Source organism: Aureobasidium pullulans, assembly GCF_000721785.1.
Source record: "Aureobasidium pullulans EXF-150 unplaced genomic scaffold scaffold_2, whole genome shotgun sequence".
Lineage (NCBI taxonomy): Eukaryota > Fungi > Ascomycota > Dothideomycetes > Dothideales > Saccotheciaceae > Aureobasidium > Aureobasidium pullulans.
In genome coordinates this window covers 1,135,892-1,152,190 of record NW_021941022.1, presented here as the reverse complement: position 1 = coordinate 1,152,190, position 16,299 = coordinate 1,135,892, and the positions used below count along the sequence as shown (strand labels likewise).

Here is a 16,299-nt window from a genome sequence, read left to right as displayed (position 1 = left end):
GAAGACTGCAGTATTTCAATTCTCTCTCATACCCTTCGTTTGTTGTTCTCTCTCTCTTTCTACCATCACTCAAGGACACCGCAGTGCGGTAGGACCTCCGTCTTTTGTTGTCACCAGGCTTAGCCGCTGACTGTCAATACCTGAATGAACATTCTCCACACCTTCAAAGTTCCGATCGAACATGCGTATTTACGTGATGGAAATCACATGTCGAAGAGTCGCCCCATGTTGCACCTGACGTGTCGAAGGCCGAAACGCCAAGCAGCAAGCTGAATCGTATGTCAAGTTCAAGGTTCTACCTTGATGACAAACGCAACCAACATGCTCATGCCCAGCATCGAGTTGAAGTTTCGAGAACATGAGGTTCGATCGTTGGTGCAAGATGTTCCCCATACATCATCCGTTCATCCTTAGATAACCCAAGTGGCACACGTACAAGAGTAGTACAAACGTCTTCGTCCATCTTCTTCTGACCTCTGAGTACCAGAAAGTCAACTGGGTCAATCAATCGTCCAACATGCGTCCAACCACTTTCTTCCTCGCAGCTTTGACTGCCATATCCACAACTGTCGCCACAGTCGACATTTCCAATCTCCGTCAAGAACTGGTAAAGCCTCTCTCTCGCCTTTACGATATCGCTGCAACTATCTAGTCCCGCTAATGCATTCTTACATAGCAAAACTGTATGACGGGCAATCACCATGTGGGCTTCCCTTACCTCGACCCCTTCCACTGGGAAGACTGCTCATACAAAGATTTTTGCAAATCACACGGCAAAATGAGATCATGGTGGAAAAACTCGGTGTTTCCTTGCGTGTGCAGGAACAACCGCTTTTCTGAGGTGGATAATGTGGTCGTATGGAACAGTAAGTGCCTGTGCAAGATCAAGAATCGTTGAAGCGTGTTCTAATCAGAGATACAGATTGGAAGGACTGGATGGATGCGACGTGCAACAATCATGACATCGGAAGTGCAAGTTCGCGTACAAAGATGTGTTGAGACATATTCTACGGTAGAGTAGATGTTCGAATCAGTATCGATCTCTGAGCTTGCCAAGTTGTCTTGAAGAACGCCTATCAAAAGGCAAAATGGTTTCCAATGGAAATGCAATGTCCAGAGGGAGCTAAAAGGGATACATGTTCTCATGGGACAGCTTCTCGACTCACGAGCACCAAAAACATCTTGCACTTTCATAATCAGTTCGACACGCCATCTATGACCGAGGATCTCAAATTCTGGTGCGATTTCCATTACTCCATGTCCACATCTAGCAGACGTGATAAACTTGCTCACGCCTAGTCTTGCCGGGATTTCAAGAAATATCGTGCCCATGTCGAGAATCTCCAACAGATGATATCTTCTTGATGGAAGTTGCAGACGTCTCTTCGTATTGTATCAAATTGTCAATAAGTGTTATTCGCCTCGCCATCTCCATCGTTGGGTGGCAGATGGATTGGCTCTCGTATTCCGAGCAACAGCCTCGAAATTGAGAGAGTTGAAGTTCGATAGAAGAACTCAACTCATGAATATCGACTCACAATTGGATTTGTCCCGAGTCATCAAATATCTTCAGGGTATAAGTACAGTCCTACGTTCCATTGTCTGCAACTTTTTTATTCCTCACAAGATCCAACAACTCGCACAATTCATCCAACCCACAAGCCACTCAACACAAACACAAACGCACATTCACACTTACACTTACAACACACAAGATGCGCCTATCCACTTATCTTGTCGGCTTCCTGGCTACTGCTTCGGCTGTGCTTGCTGTTCCCGACTTGTCTGGGCTACCTCGAGAGATTGTAAGTTTTGGCTGTATCTTGCTTTCGATGGAAACATACTAATGATGATATAGCAAGAGTGCATAGTAGGCAACCACAACCTAGACTGGACTTGGATTGGTTCGTACCACTGGGAGAATCTTTCAGATGAGGAATTCTGCAAAATCGACAATGTTTATCCTAGGACTGAAACAAAGGCATGGTGGATTGGGGGAGTCTTCCCTTGCGTAGGTGCCACTCCAATCTCTCTACAGAACTCTACTAACTGTACTTAGGTTTGCGCGCGCAATCGCTTCTCGTGGCAAGAGAATAGGATAATAATGGGAAGTAAGTATAGAAGTTGGCGGATATCGTCTTACGTGCCACTCACTAATGATGATTTGCAGAGTGGGCGACCTGGATGGACGAGAAATGTGGTGGCCATAATATCGGCCAAAAGCATGGAACTGGCAAGATGTGTAAGAGACAGCCATGAATGGACTCTGGTTCGGATTGTGTCTCGGTGTAGCTCGGTTCCATGAACAGAGTGATAGCCGCAGATCGAGAAATCAAGATGACAGAGGCTCTGTTGTTGGTAGCGAGGTGACAGTGATGAAAAAGATAAAGGGCACGGCGCGGTTTAAGAAATTAGTGGCAGATTCGCAAGGACGACACCAAAAAAAAACCGTATCAAGAATCAAGATCGCAGCTTCCATATCACACCGATAAGACACCGCTCGGCACATCTGATCATAAACTCTCGGGTTTTTGTCCTGTGCTCTGAAGAGCTCATCGACCTTGTGAGGACCGACGGTACAACCTTCCTCATTTCCGGTTCGTTTACAGCCTTGAAGCCATCAGGGTATCCATCCGCAAGATCCAGGTCGATAGTTCCATGGCAGTCTTCATCGTCATCAGCGCAGGAATCGCCATCCCAATTAATCAAATGTTCACAACTCTCATCATCGTTGTTAATACACTGGAACATTAGAAGATGCAAGGAAAAACGCGTGGGTATCATTAGGATTGCTACATGACGATGCAGCAGGAGTTTTGCTTCTTCGCCTGGGTGTAGAACATCTTGCTCTGAGCACTGAGGCCATCGCTCTTTGCGACGAGGTTGTCGATCTTCTCACCGCGCTCAAGCACGCTCTCGATAGTCTTGTGCAGGACGATCTTGGTCTCGTCCAACTCCTTCTGGATCTTCATGATGCTGTCGGCGGCGTGAGGGTCCTGGTACTTGACAATGTACTCTTTGAGAGGAGGAAAAGGCAGCTCGGCGTTGGAGTTGGCAAAGGCGGTGCGCGGGTAGCGTGAGAGGAACTCGTCGAGGATCTTGGAGAGCAGCTGATGGGCGACGAGGGCGGGGTATTCCTGGTCGGAGATGATGATGGCGGCGACACCCTCGCTGCGGCCGTAGGCGTGGAAGGTGTAGGATTGTTCCTCGACGTCCTGTCGTTGGCCGGGCTTTGTGCGTTCGGCGACCGTCTTGGTGAAGAGGGACATGAACTCGCCGACGCTGGAGCGGGTGAAGCGAGAGTAACTGCTCAGGTCGCGTTCGGCGCACAGCTCGACGGCCGGCTTCTGTTCGTTCTTTAGGATCTGCGCATATGTTAGATCGAGCCTTCTCTTTCCGGCGTGGCCAACAGCAGGCAACATACGCCAATGTAGAGAATCTTCATGTCGACGGTGATGTTGTGACAGTGGTAGACGGTGCCTAGAGTAGGGGCATCTAATACAATGTCTAGCCGACGCCAAGCGTCCTATGACCCTGAATCTATGTCGTCACATCCACAACACGATTCGTGAGTGAGCCTTGTCATAAATCTTTCCTGAGACCTTCTCGTACGCGTCTAGCTCTGCATATAACACATCTCTGCTCGTAATCTCTGCAATCGACATGAGTCCTTTGCACATCTAAGCACCCTCGCTACCAAACTCGGCTGTCCATTCCGCATTGTGCTTCAAGTCCTCTTGACTGACAGTAGGCCTCGAGGCCTTGATTGCCTTGACAAAGTCCTTGACCATGAGCGGGGGCTCCAGGAGCTTATCCGTATCAACGTCCATCCAAGTCATCTCGCTTGCGCCCTGATCGCCTGGTGAACACGGCGTGAGCTTTTCTTGACCATCCACTGTGACCTAGATGAGAGACCATGTCAGTTATGTGAGCGAACCCCCATGCAGCCAGACCAACATACCTTCTTGTAATGAGTCGCCGTTTGGATTTTCCGCACTGGTTGCATCAAAGCATCCTGCACAGCAATCGTGATATCGCTTCCAGAGTAGCCTTCGCTGAGCTGTGCCAAGGTCCTGAAGTCCTCTGCCTTCATCTCGCATGGCGTTGATCCTACCGCAAGCTCAAACATTCTTGTTCGGGCTGGAAGATCGGGCAAGCTGATGTGTACTCTTCGCTGGAAACGTCTACGGATGGCAGAGTCGAGTTGCCAGGGAATGTTGGTAGCTCCCAGAATGAGAACTCCTTTCGAATCGCGACCTACACCGTCCATCTGCACGAGAAGTTCGGTCTTGATGCGTCTTGATGCTTCTGACTCGCCTTCACCTCTGGGGCCGCAAAGAGCGTCGATCTCGTCGATGAAGATGATTGACGGCTTGTTTTCTCGCGCCATTCCGAACAGTTGCTTCACGAGACTTTGGCGATTGTTAGTTCATGGTTACGCATGTTCAGACAAGCTTTTGTGACATACCGTTCACTTTCACCCATCCACTTGCTTACCAGATCACTGCTGCTGACACTGAAGAACGTGCTGTTTGCTTCGGTAGCGACGGCTTTGGCGAGATATGATTTACCAGTACCAGGGGGGCCGTAAAGCAAGATGCCCTTCCAAGGTTGACGCTTGCCGGTAAACAGATGGGGAAATTTGATGGGAAGGATGACAGCCTCTTTCAGGGCTTCCTTTGCTTGCTCTAGACCAGCCACATCCTCCCATTTGATGTTGGGCTTGTCGGTCAAGATAGCGCCAGCCAGAGCTCCTCTCAATTTCTTGGATTCGGGATCCTGGTCGTCTCCCTCTTCGTCCCTTTGAAGAGGTATTTAGCGCATGCCAGTAAGCATATAGACGGTATGGAAGACGTACTTTCCCTTGGCACCGCCATTTGCAGTCTTCCCATTGGCGCCTACGGCACTTGGTTTCTTGCGATTTGTGTCTTGTTCGGCCAGATGATTCTTCAGTTTCTCAGCTCTTTCCATGTATTCGGCGGCCTTTGCGCGGATCATTTCCTTGGACTTTGCGTTCTTCTCCCCTATGGCTGGCGTTAGTGGCGTGTCGTAGTGGTAGCGTTGATTCGAGCATACATTTGAGAGCGAGCATGAACAGTTCAACTGGTCCAGGGTCAGTGACTAAGCACAAGGTCGCATACGTGCGAGTTGATTTGAGACATACGGGATTGGTAGTAGAGCTGGTAGGCCTTCTCATACTCGCCCGCCGTGTCTTGCTCGATGGCCTTCTTTACCACATCGATGGCACGGCCCAGGAAGTCGGTGTTACTCATGTCGGAGGCTGTATGGTGCAGTAGACAGGCGAAGTTAGGAAAGAGGCGGTGACGTGTGGGCCGTCTACGCTTAGGATGGGCTGCGGTCGTGAGACGGCGCTCGTGTGCTTTGTACGGGCGAGAGAAGAATGCAGTAGCGACTCGATCTGGGGGCGATGCGGCTGACGGCTGTTCGTAGTATGGCTGGCTCGTCGTGACCAGTTATTGACTGGAGAGGGCCGGAGAGAGGAAGAGATGGCATCAGTCAATGGCGCGAGTCGAGACGTTCCCCGCCGTCTGAAGTGCCCGTTGCTTGCCGCACTTTCACTTCCCCACACAATCAACACGCCGCTCCAATCTTGCCTATCCCGCCAAATCCTCCCAAGCCATCAGCGAAACATACCCACCTGACCAACGCAGTCTCACAGCCATCTCACAATGGCTACTCCTGAACAGCAAAAGCAACTACAGGCTTTGTCTGATGAATACACCACCCTTCAAAATGGTATTTCTTCCTTCATTCCCTCCAATCATACAATCGTCCGACCCAATATTTGCTAACATGACTATACAGAATTGCAGACCACTGTTGCCGCAAGACAAAAGCTGGAATCTCAACAACAAGAGAACAAGGGTGTGAAAAGCGTCGGTATCACGTCTGTTCATCTCTCTGACCATGTCCGCTGACCTGTTCGATAGGAATTCGCAAACCTTGACGACGATGCCAACATCTACAAGCTTGTTGGCCCTATTCTGCTAAAGCAGGATGCAACTGAAGCAAAGAGTACCGTTGATGGCAGATTAGAATTCATCGACAAGGAAATGTCCGTCTTCGTGACTGTCCTCATAGACGCCTTCTCACTGACCAATCGCAGCAATCGTATCGAGAAGCAGATTTCTGACATCCAAGCCAAGAGCGAGGAGAAGAAAATGGCCGTGAGTTTTTTCATTGGCACCTTTGTGTCGTAGCCATCTGACTCCCCATAGGTCTTTCAGTTACAGACGGATATTCAGCAAACCGGCCAAGCTTGAGAATGAACAAAGAAGTCTTTCATTCACAAGACTGCCTCCGGGACCCTTCCCATGACTTTCGTAGCTTGAGCCAAGTCTACAGCTTCTGGAAAACGTTCAGTCAGATGGCTTCTGCGGGTGTGGAACCTCCAGGCTAAGAGAAGGAGTATCATCAGCGTTTGTCGTGAGAGATGCATCGATGCAGACGATAATTCAGTCATATGCTGGCCAAGGTAGCTGATAGAGCGGGACACGATATCAGACGTGTGCAAGATCTCATCTAGCATATCTCTCGGCACTGATCTTGGCCCCTATCTGGAGAAACCTTCAAAATGTACAAAGATCTTGCCAATTTCGATATTGTACAGTGAGAGGCCCGAAGATTTGAACTTTCAATGGGCACCCTCCGAGTCACCAACCTTAATGGCTAGATTTATGCCAGTGTCTGATGCTCGGAGGGCAGCTAGATGCTTGAGAGCGAAGTTCGTGTCAAGAAATTCTTATCAAGTGTATTTTGATTGTGTGCCAATGATTCAGGTCGAAATCAGTGGTGGATATCATGTGTTTAACTAAGCTGTCCATTCCTCCAGCATGCTATACGGTTCGTACCCAGTCATGGGTTGGTTCCTTGTCATCAGATCTGACTAATCTCGGCTCGGAGGTCAACTTTGTTTCCCACAAATTGCTGATCGTAACTTCTTGTTCCAAAGAAGGAACTGCATCTAACCAAAGAAGGCACGAACGGCATGTTGAACCTCTGGCGACATTTCAGCCAGCAATGAGTTGGCATCCAGAGATGCCATCGTCACAAGAGCTTTTGCGGATTGCACGACCTGCTGGGCGGTTCTGCCTTGCAGCGTCTCGGCCTCCAAAGCCAGCGCTACAAAGTGGAAACAACGAGCTGCTTGCTGTACGACAGCAGGATTCTGTCTAAGTTCAATGTCAGCAGGAGCGATGTTGATGCACGTCCGTTTCAAACTTACTGGTCAATCAGCTGCGCCAAGAAGGCGTAGGCATAAGGAGCGGCCTCCTCGTCGTTAACCACAGGCAATGTTCCTATCCAAGCCTCGACAACTTGTTGACTGTTGGTGACCTTTGAGCCGTTGAAGTGCAGAATCTTGGCGATACTGGCGCAGGCGTTCTCGGTAGCAAACACATGGTCACCAGTGCGAGCATCAGGTCTCTGGGTTGCTTGGAACAGAAGTGGCAAGCTAGCGTTGGCAAAGTCCGACCATGGCGCGCCACCCTTGTGTGCTGCAACACCGGCTCCGTATGTTGCGGCTTGTCTGTTGGCAGGAACATCGTCTTGCATACCATCGACCAAAGGTTGCACGATGTGGCTCTCGAATGCCCATGATTCAGGGCCACAGAACTCCAGGACGTCATCCATGATGCACAGAGCCCATTGTCTTTGTGTTGGGTCCTGATTCTGCAGCGCTTGATCAAGGTACGGCAAGAGTTTCTGCCAGAAGGGTAGGAATGTTGTGCCGTGGTGCTTGAAGATGGTGTGGAAAGCTTTGTTCATGTCGGAGAGCAGGGTCTGATCGTCCTCGATGGCAAAAAGAGTCTCTTCACTCGCCTCTTCACCATCTTCACGTTCATTGGCCTCCTCCAGTCTCTCGTTTACGCGACTCTGGTAGTCCTTGAGCACACCCTCTGCGGAGTTGATGAACACGGCCATTTGGTCCGTGGTAAGACAGCTGTTGCCGCTGACTTCAACGGACTCATAGAAGCATTGGTACATCTCGGCCAGGGTCTCGATAGCAGGCTCGGTCTCAAGGACCTCCAACACCTTGGCAATAGTTGTTGTCCAAAGTTGGCGGAATTGTGGTGATTGAAGGCCATGGGCAAGCTTGTAGCAGTTGAGGAGTTGAGGTACACACTTTGCGGCGGCCTGGCGCACAGGGTCGTGGAAGAAGAAGGCCAAACCAGGAATGGCGATGTTTTCCATAATGTCAAGGACGTAATTCTCGAAGCTTGCGGCCAGGTGTTGGGCGTAGACGACAATGAGCTCAATGGCCATGTGCTTGTCGTCGAGTGTGCTAGTCTTGATACCAATGTATTTACCCTTGAGGGGCACGAGTTCCCATCCTTCTTCCTGCTCGAGGTTGTCTTCATCATCGAGCAACTGGATGTCTGCCTTGGCCTTCGCCAATTCCAGAAGTGGAGGCATCACAGCAGGTAGGTACGGAAGGAAGTCGGCGCCCAAGATACGGCACATGCGGCCCCAACAGTGCAGCAGGTATGAAGCCTGGGGGTCGTCAGAGTCCGTAATGCCTTGCTGGATGCTGCCAAGGATCTGAACAAGCTCAAGAGCATCGTTGCCCATGCGCTCTTTGCCAACTGCAAGAGCAATTAGAGTAGCACACTCCATAGCTTTGGCTCTCAGCAAGCGGTTTTCCTTGGACTGGTCGGTCTTCAGGACATTGAACAACAAGGGCATCAAGTCGCTGTAGTATTTGGCAAAGGCAGCTTCGGCAGAGTCGGCAACGGTAGCGATAGTGGACAGGGCTTGCTCCTGGACATAGCGAGTCTTGGTGTTGCGCAAGAGGTCGAAGAGGTTAGTGAACAGACCATCGAGGTAGGGGGTCAAAATCTCGCGCTCGGCCTCTTCGCAGAAGTTGACAAGCGCGGCGGCGGCGTGGGAAGCGACGCGAGGTTGATCAGACTTCAGAGACTCTACCAGAGCAGGAAGAACAAGCTGGTGGAAGTTAGTCTGCATGATGCCCTTGAAGTCGGTGCTCATCTGGCCAAGGGCGTTGCAAGCCGCCCATCTGACACGAGGGTGAGGGTCTGTCAGTCTGGGCAGCACAAGGTCCAAAACCTGTTGGAGTTCGCTCTCCATGAGCTCCTGGCAACCCTCGGAAATAGCTGAGATTGCCATGAGCGCGGCATGGCGGTCTCTCCAAGCGCCAGACTCGATCATTCGAGGAAGCCATTGGAAGGTGGGAGGGAGAATGGCTTGGCCACCCAATTTGTTTGCCAGACGGTCCATGGTCTGCTCACCAGCCACATGGTTCATGTCAGCCTCGTCCATGTCAAGGTCCTCGGTAGTGCACCAGTCTTCGGCGTCGTCGTCGTCAGCGCCAACGTCGGTCATAAGGGACAGGCACTGCGTAACCATGTCGGGAGTGTAGTTGGGGTCCTTGCGGCACATCTGAGGGTGGTAGTCGGCGAAAGTGGCCATAAGCTCCAAGGCATTCTGTCTGGCCTTGTCGTCAAGGTCCTTGTCTTGAATGACGGTGATGCTAAACTTGACCAACTCGTTGAACAAAGGCTTGAACATCTTGGGCGCGGCTTCGGCGAGATCGATCATGGCAACCAGGGCCTTGGTAAGGTCGTCGGAGTTGGACATATCTTTGAGAGGAGGAAGGATGTTGAGGATGTCCGAGATCAGGGGGTAGTACTTGACTTGGGCTTTCTTGGTGATCGAGTGGAAGAACGACGCAAATGCGTCCATGGCGGCAAGCCGGACCTGCAAACATGCAAGACGCGCATTAGTCGGTGCCGACCAAGGCAGTGCTGTAGAGAAGAACTTACCGCGACATCATCGTCCTTGAAGCCCTTGGTGAAAGAGCTTAGGACAACCTCTTCGTGTTGCTTCTCGATGATACCAGGGGTAGTAGCAAAGATTCTGAAGGCTGTCTCGCGCTGGCCGGCGTCGGGCGATTGACTTGCCTGGAACAGAGCAGCCAAAAGGTCGGCCCATGTGTCTCTGGTGTTGTCTTCATTGTAGACTTGTTCATCTGTATATTGTCTGGCGATTTCGGCGACGGCATCACCGACCTTGTTGCGGAGCGAAGGCTGGGCCACGACCGAAGGGGCGGCCATGCCTTGCAGTAGGAGGGTACGAATAGCGTCCCGCTGGGGCTTTTGCAGGGTGAGGAATAGCTCGCGCGACTGACCAGCAGAGTCCTTGGAGGTGCGCGATGACATGCGACGGAACAAGACGGCGGCGAAAGATTGGGCCTATACATGTAAGTCGTTGACCAGCAACGAATGCCAATAGACGGTGCGTACCATGGACGATTCGGCCATCTGGATCTGCTCAACCAGCCCCATGAGCAGCACATCGGGCTTGCTTAGAGCCCATTCTGTTGACAGACGTTCCTCAGCCTGGCTTCTGATATTGTTGTCGGCTGCTTGAAGTCCCTGCAGTAGCTGGCTCAAGGCGCTGTGCGTCTCTGCTGGAAGCATCGACATGATGGCTCCTGGACAGAGGGTTTGTTCAGGCGCCGCTGCGAGAGCGCCGCTTTGGTCCTTTTGGTGGTCTTTCTAGGTGAGGCGGTGGCGCGTATACAAGAGCCGATGAACTTTGAAGTGGCTCTCGAAAGTCGATGACGGCTTTGGGGAGGGCTGCAAGAGTGTGGTTGCAACGAAAGGGACTTGTTATGGAAGCTTGGTTTACTCTGTCTCGAATGTTTTTTTGGACTGAACCCTGAGCCTGAGCCTGAGCGGCTCCCTCCGTGGCCGATCTCCACACTTTCATGCCCCTGTTGATTCCTTCCCCCTCCAACTCTTGATCAACCTTGATGTTCAGACGAAGCCTACTTTTCCTATTTCCCACCAAACGCATACACATCTAGAAACTATAATCTTCACAATGCTTCTGAATCAAACTCATGTCCAGTGAATCGTGTCATGGAGCTCGACTCTATAGACCACTGTTGTCTGTTTTACAAAGGAATGTTCAATTAAACTAAGCTACAGTCTTCAGTGGTATCGCTGCCCCGTGTAAAAGAAATTGCTGTCCAGGAATGCGTAATTATTCTCTTCCTCATTTGCTCGACATCCTTGAGATAGCAAACACTCCGATAATGGCAACAGCGAGAGTCACTATTGCTCCGGGTAAAAGCAGCTCGTTCGGCAAACCTGAAATCAGCTGCTCTTGAGCTGGCGCCGAAGCTACTGTACGCTCTCTTCTACGGGGCTTGGTCGTCTCGCTCTCCTCGTCAGACTCGCTATGGGTCGCCTTTCTCTCACGAACTTGGCTTTCCGATGCTATCACACTTGGTAGTGTGGGCTGTGGTGCAAGTGTTGCTGGTAGTGGCGCCTTTTCAGGATCGTGCACGAACAGATCGACCTTGTCGTGTTGTGTCAGTTGGGCAAGAGAGATGGCGTCCAACAGATCACGGTCTGTTGTTATTGAGACTGTATCGCCTTCGTTGTCCAAGTAGCTCAGCGCGAAACCTGTGCGGCTGAGCTTACCGTCTTCGAATGTTGGCACTCCTCCAATGGCTTCAGCTTCGCTGCCCAGCTTCTCTGCGACCACGCTGAGCAGCTCGCTCATACCAGCTGAAGGCACGACTTGCAGTCGGTGCACACGACCGCTGGGTGCTTTGAACTTGAAGGGGAACGGAACGTCCTCATACGAAGCCGCTCCGGTAAACACAGATCGATCGGGTGAATCACGACCGCCAGTGTGAGAAGCCGAGTCGGTGGGCATAACGCTATCAAGTCGATCGACCCCGGGTCTGGACAGTTCTGGCGACACTAAAGATCGCCCGTCTTCTGTCTGTGGGTGACGACTACCACCTTCGCCAGACATCATCGACTCGGTTTCGTTGTCGAAAGACATCCAGAACTTGTTCCAGGCTGGCCCTTCGCTGTCTCCGGTCGACATGCTGTTGATCTGGATCCAATCAATTAACTTGTGATTTCATCATTTGCAAGCGAAAGCATACCTGATCTAGCGTGGCATAGGTAAGCTTCAAAACGTCGACCATGCCAACGATCTCGCCTTCGGCGCTCATAACAGGCAAGTTCAAGTAATGTCCATCTAACCTTTGTTAGCTGAATGCCATTCGATCTCCCTTGGGTCGTCCTACCATGCATCTTGCGGAGTGCGGACTGGATGCTCATATCAAGAGGTGCAAAATCCGGGTGAGGAGTCATGACGCGGACGACACTGCAGTTACTGGGGTCGAGTCCTGCAGCAATAACACGCAGGACAACGTCCTTGCTGGTAAAGATACCAGTGATGGATCCTTGGTCTGTTACCAGGACAGCAGTGGTGTGGTTGGCCTTCATCAAAGCAGCAGCCTCCTTGACAGATGTGCGGACGGATACTGTGACAGGTGGCACGCCGCTCAGAACAGTCTCGAGTGTAGGGCCAGACATCTTGTGACGGATGGCTTCAACATATTGAATGACTTGCTGAGGCTGGCTGGAGCCCAGTTCGGCTTGGACACCTTCGAGAGCATCGTAGAGCTTCCTTGAAGAGCTGTATGCGCGTTCCAACTTTTCCATAGCATCGTAGAAACATTTTGTGATGTCGAGAATACCAGAGATGTCGTGGTTTTCGTCCATGACGGGCAGATGACGGAAGCCCTTACGAACCATAAGGTCAAGAGCATCGGTCGCACTGGTGTCGGTTTTGGCGCATAGCGGGTTCTTGGTCATGATCTCTGCGATGGTGATGCTGTTGGCCTTGATGCCTTCTCCGACAACGCGGAACGCTAGATCCTTCGCAGTAAAGATACCCGCGATCCGATCATCGTCGTCGGTGACCAGGACGCAGTCTTCACGCTTGGCAGCCATGAGTTGAGCTGCTTCTGCGACGGTGGTGTTTGGCTTGATTTGGAGAGCCTGGCTAGGTCTGAGAGCAAGGACGGAACCAGGGGCGGCCTTGCGGGTCTGGCGAGCGCGAGCTGGATTGCCTCTCTTCTTGTTGAGATCTGTTTCGATCTTGCGCCGGATGGCCTGGGTGCAGAGGTGGTTAGACAGACCATATAGGATGCAATGCTACAAGAGAATCTACCTCATCTCTCTTGGACTGTTTAGCCCTGCTGGCACTGAGAGTCGACATGTCGCTGGGTGCGTTGCTGACGGCTGATTCTAGCTTGGGTCTGGGAATGCCCGAGGGACTTTCGAGAGCTTGGAAAGGGTTGTGGCCTCTGGGTTTGTCCTTGGGTGTGCCGCGATATGTACCAGTAGCGGACATAGTTCGTGCAATCAGAAGTGGGTGCGAGGGCGGTGAAGGGCCAGAGCTGACTATTTACGTTTCAGACTGTGCAACCCAGAGCTTCTCCCTGAGCCCGCGTTGTAAACAACAATAGGGGAAACTTTGATCACGTTTTCTTGTTCAAGCCTCTTCCCCCACCCCTGTTCACAACATTCGAGTCTTCTCATGAGTCCCAGTGCATCACGAAGAACTACTTGCTTGGTATTTAGTAGTACCACTCGAGTACCATATTCTAGCTATCCATCGAAGCGAGAAAGACTCGCAACTTCCTGTCTATAATTCGAAGAGCGAAATGAAGAGAGATTATGCGCTCTTTCCAATCTTGACTACAGTGCCAAGCATCATCACCGAAAACCACCGCCACCACCAGATCAATGCTCGTAGGTGGTCTGCAAGTATGACTTGGTAGTAACGAAAGAGGTCACTCTTGCTCTGATAAGCTGGTTGAACCCCTCATTCGCTAAAGTAAGGGATTCACTCTTGCTATCAGTGGGCTGAAGAGCAGATCATTTATCGTGTATGAGACTGAAGGTTCGGCCAGATCAGCTCCTTACCCTGAGCAATGCATAAATATGTCTTGAACTGTTCTGAGAAGCTGTGACTGCTGTCTGTTTTGTAGGAAGCAATTTTTCGAAAAGTCCGTCTCTGTGGTCGTGTTCTTACATCTTTCCATGCGACAGGCAGCAGCAGCAGCAATGCATTGCACAATGTTGATTTTATGCTGAAGGTGTCTTTCATTCACTATCGAGTTGTTGAACTCTCGAACTTGAATGTTTGAGACGCGGAGCGCGAGACGGGAATTGCCGCGGTGGCTGCTGCTCAGTTTGCCAAGGCGCACCTTCCGCGTGCAGCAATTTTGGAAGTCACGGCGGCTTTAGACGAGACAACTGCGACTCTACCACACAAGCGCCTTTTTGGGATTTTCTATACTCTTCTGTCACTAGGAGAGTTATCCGCGCAACACACGTCAAAATGGTCAAGAAGAGAGCCTCCAAGTACGATTCCTCTGGTCCCTGGTACTCACTGGATGTCGCGCTGACAATGTTTGTACAGCGGTCGCAACAAGAAGGGTCGTGGCCACGTCAAGCCCGTCCGCTGCTCCAACTGCTCGCGATGCGTTCCTAAGGACAAGGCCGTCAAGAGATTCACCATCCGCAACATGGTTGAGTCCGCCGCTATCCGTACGTCGACCCAGTCAACTTTCTACATCTCACGCCCACGAACAATCTATCCGACCTCTTGCTTCGCCAATCCGTCTCAATCCCATCTCGAATGCGACGACTAACAGCACTCACGCAGGTGATATCTCGGATGCCTCCGTCTTCGCCGAGTACGCCGTCCCCAAGATGTACCTGAAGCTCCAGTACTGCATCTCGTGCGCCATTCACGGCAAGATCGTTCGGTATGCCACACCCATGGAAACACCAGCCTGCCTGGGCGCAATCCATACACACCCGCTCGAAAGGCACGAGGAATACTAACACAACCCAGTGTCCGCTCCCGTGAGGGCCGCCGCAACCGTGCCCCTCCCCCGCGTGTTCGCTTCAACAAGGACGGCAAGAAGATCAACCCTCAGCAGGCCGGCAAGGTCGCCGCTGGTGCCGCCGCATAAATGATGAGTTTTTTCGGGGTTTGACAAGGCGTCTGTCTTCCGGGATTACTTGGCAGGCGCGAGGTTGCATTCATGGCTTCACAAAAGAAAAATTGAGATCATGTCGGGATGCCATCTTCAATGGAGATACCAGCGTCAGCATGAAGCTACCTTTACGGGCACTGTTTTTTCTCCTGCACAGCGGCTAGGTAGACTTCAAATGCACGCAAAAAGCGGTCGTGGCTGCTACGATTGTTGAACTTCCCAAACCTTTGGCCATCTTGCTCGTCTCCTGCGGTACACATTTCAAGGGCTTGCCCTAATAGTGAGCAACCGGTGCCCGAGCCATATCCTTGAGCGTTCTGACGCCTGGATGACTGTATAAAAGCTAAGATACACAAACCGCGATGAAACTCCTACAGTAGAGTGAGCTCTACTTCTCTTACTGCTCAAGTAAAGTGAAGCTTGGGCGATGTAGGCATTGTACACTGCAATCGACAATTACCACCTGTGTAGAAGATTGTCTGAGGCGGCATGTATATCGTTATCATATCATGACTCACTATCGCTGGTCTAGTCGGAACGCTTTTCAGCGATGCTTCCTTCTGGTCCAGGCTTAGTATGTGAGCTCTCTGGCATCTGGTCGTCCTCCCAGTCTTCGGCGTTCTCATCCCAGTTGTCCAATTCCTCCGTGACATTCGGCGGCTCCGACATGACACCAGTTTCTTGATCGACAGCAGTCTCTCCCAACTCAACGTCTTCCTCCTCGCCGGGAACTATGTGGTAATTTCTTGCAGCGCGACGTCTCTCGAGCATGCGTTTGTGGTACCAGCTGCATGCTAGCAAAGCGAGTAGGGAGCCAACAACGTTAGCAAGGATGTCGTATGGGTCGAATTCACGGCCGTTCTGAATGCACTTCTTAGCTCAACGCTTACGAGAGTAGCAATAGTGATCGACATACCGGTAGCAAGCCTTGGACAACTTCGGAGCCAATGCTTAGAGCAACCGTACAGGCCAGCAGGGTAAAGTGTATAACACGGCGACGATTGGTTTCGATAATCCAGTAGAAGCAGAACTGGCGATTAGAGTCTTAGTAAAGGACCGAAGACGAGGAGAGCAAGCGGGCACGAACTGTTATCAAGAAGAAAGTCACGAAATGCAAGACCTTGTCGCTCTGCTTGTATTTGGGTAGACGGTCTGGCGCCAGGCCCAAGCTAGCTGCTATAAGGATCAGGACCACGAAGGCCGCTGCGCAAGAGTCAGGCGCATGCTTCTTCTGCTTGCTGAGCAAAGTCTCGTACCGGCAAAAGGCTTTCGGACTCTCATAACTCGAGAAAGTGTCGTGGTCGAGCGTGTGTGGAATACGAGTAGTCACATCAAGTCGAGAAGTGGAAGGTAACGCGGAGTGACGGTCGGTGGGTCTCCGAGGGGGGCGTGTTTAGCACATGGTCCTCCTTCTCCGTCTGCAACTCCCCCTTCAG

The 16,299-nt window shown here is 51.4% G+C and overlaps 9 protein-coding genes across 9 annotated transcripts; 4 read left to right on the top strand and 5 right to left on the bottom strand.

Moving 5' to 3' along the window:
* The first annotated feature begins 399 nt into the window (after positions 1-399).
* Positions 400-1,146, top strand: M438DRAFT_342210 (uncharacterized protein). The gene is made up of 4 exons (XM_029904696.1): positions 400-440; positions 492-607; positions 677-866; positions 923-1,146. The coding sequence occupies exons 2-4, from the start codon at positions 518-520 to the stop codon at positions 997-999; spliced, it is 357 nt and encodes a 118-aa protein (XP_029764828.1). The 5' UTR covers positions 400-440; positions 492-517; the 3' UTR covers positions 1,000-1,146.
* A 569-nt stretch (positions 1,147-1,715) lies between these two features.
* M438DRAFT_331530 (uncharacterized protein) lies at positions 1,716-2,259 on the top strand (the record flags this gene model as incomplete). Its single annotated transcript, XM_029903414.1, has 4 exons — positions 1,716-1,805; positions 1,859-2,011; positions 2,060-2,111; positions 2,171-2,259. 4 exons carry the CDS (start codon positions 1,716-1,718, stop codon positions 2,257-2,259), a joined length of 384 nt encoding a protein of 127 aa, XP_029764827.1.
* Positions 2,260-2,792: 533 nt separating this feature from the next.
* On the bottom strand, positions 2,793-3,445 carry M438DRAFT_265145 (snare-like protein; the record flags this gene model as incomplete). Its single annotated transcript, XM_029899998.1, has 2 exons — positions 2,793-3,365; positions 3,425-3,445. 2 exons carry the CDS (start codon positions 3,443-3,445, stop codon positions 2,793-2,795), a joined length of 594 nt encoding a protein of 197 aa, XP_029764826.1.
* A 235-nt stretch (positions 3,446-3,680) lies between these two features.
* M438DRAFT_264778 (AAA-domain-containing protein) lies at positions 3,681-5,273 on the bottom strand (the record flags this gene model as incomplete). Its single annotated transcript, XM_029899970.1, has 6 exons — positions 3,681-3,902; positions 3,962-4,412; positions 4,469-4,801; positions 4,859-5,024; positions 5,077-5,103; positions 5,165-5,273. 6 exons carry the CDS (start codon positions 5,271-5,273, stop codon positions 3,681-3,683), a joined length of 1,308 nt encoding a protein of 435 aa, XP_029764825.1.
* Positions 5,274-5,552: 279 nt separating this feature from the next.
* M438DRAFT_89267 (prefoldin subunit 6) lies at positions 5,553-6,296 on the top strand. Its single transcript, XM_029910382.1, has 5 exons — positions 5,553-5,757; positions 5,827-5,897; positions 5,952-6,076; positions 6,128-6,188; positions 6,240-6,296. Exons 1-5 carry the CDS (start codon positions 5,691-5,693, stop codon positions 6,282-6,284), a joined length of 369 nt encoding a protein of 122 aa, XP_029764824.1. The 5' UTR covers positions 5,553-5,690; the 3' UTR covers positions 6,285-6,296.
* Positions 6,297-6,985: 689 nt separating this feature from the next.
* M438DRAFT_351867 (ARM repeat-containing protein) lies at positions 6,986-10,466 on the bottom strand (the record flags this gene model as incomplete). The annotated part of the gene is made up of 4 exons (XM_029906750.1): positions 6,986-7,193; positions 7,247-9,738; positions 9,804-10,232; positions 10,284-10,466. The coding sequence occupies 4 exons, from the start codon at positions 10,464-10,466 to the stop codon at positions 6,986-6,988; spliced, it is 3,312 nt and encodes a 1,103-aa protein (XP_029764823.1).
* A 267-nt stretch (positions 10,467-10,733) lies between these two features.
* On the bottom strand, positions 10,734-13,300 carry M438DRAFT_342205 (CBS-domain-containing protein). The gene is made up of 4 exons (XM_029904695.1): positions 13,024-13,300; positions 12,092-12,965; positions 11,948-12,042; positions 10,734-11,895 (listed from the first exon to the last, which is right to left on the bottom strand). The coding sequence occupies exons 1-4, from the start codon at positions 13,204-13,206 to the stop codon at positions 11,041-11,043; spliced, it is 2,007 nt and encodes a 668-aa protein (XP_029764822.1). The 5' UTR covers positions 13,207-13,300; the 3' UTR covers positions 10,734-11,040.
* Positions 13,301-14,199: 899 nt separating this feature from the next.
* On the top strand, positions 14,200-14,839 carry M438DRAFT_265685 (40S ribosomal protein S26; the record flags this gene model as incomplete). The annotated part of the gene is made up of 4 exons (XM_029900042.1): positions 14,200-14,222; positions 14,281-14,408; positions 14,527-14,629; positions 14,719-14,839. 4 exons carry the CDS (start codon positions 14,200-14,202, stop codon positions 14,837-14,839), a joined length of 375 nt encoding a protein of 124 aa, XP_029764821.1.
* Positions 14,840-15,466: 627 nt separating this feature from the next.
* M438DRAFT_253173 (uncharacterized protein) lies at positions 15,467-16,144 on the bottom strand (the record flags this gene model as incomplete). The annotated part of the gene is made up of 4 exons (XM_029899671.1): positions 15,467-15,724; positions 15,780-15,893; positions 15,951-16,066; positions 16,120-16,144. Coding segments are annotated over 4 exons (513 nt in total), but the record flags the coding sequence as incomplete, so codon positions are not given.
* Between the last annotated feature and the right edge of the window lie 155 nt (positions 16,145-16,299).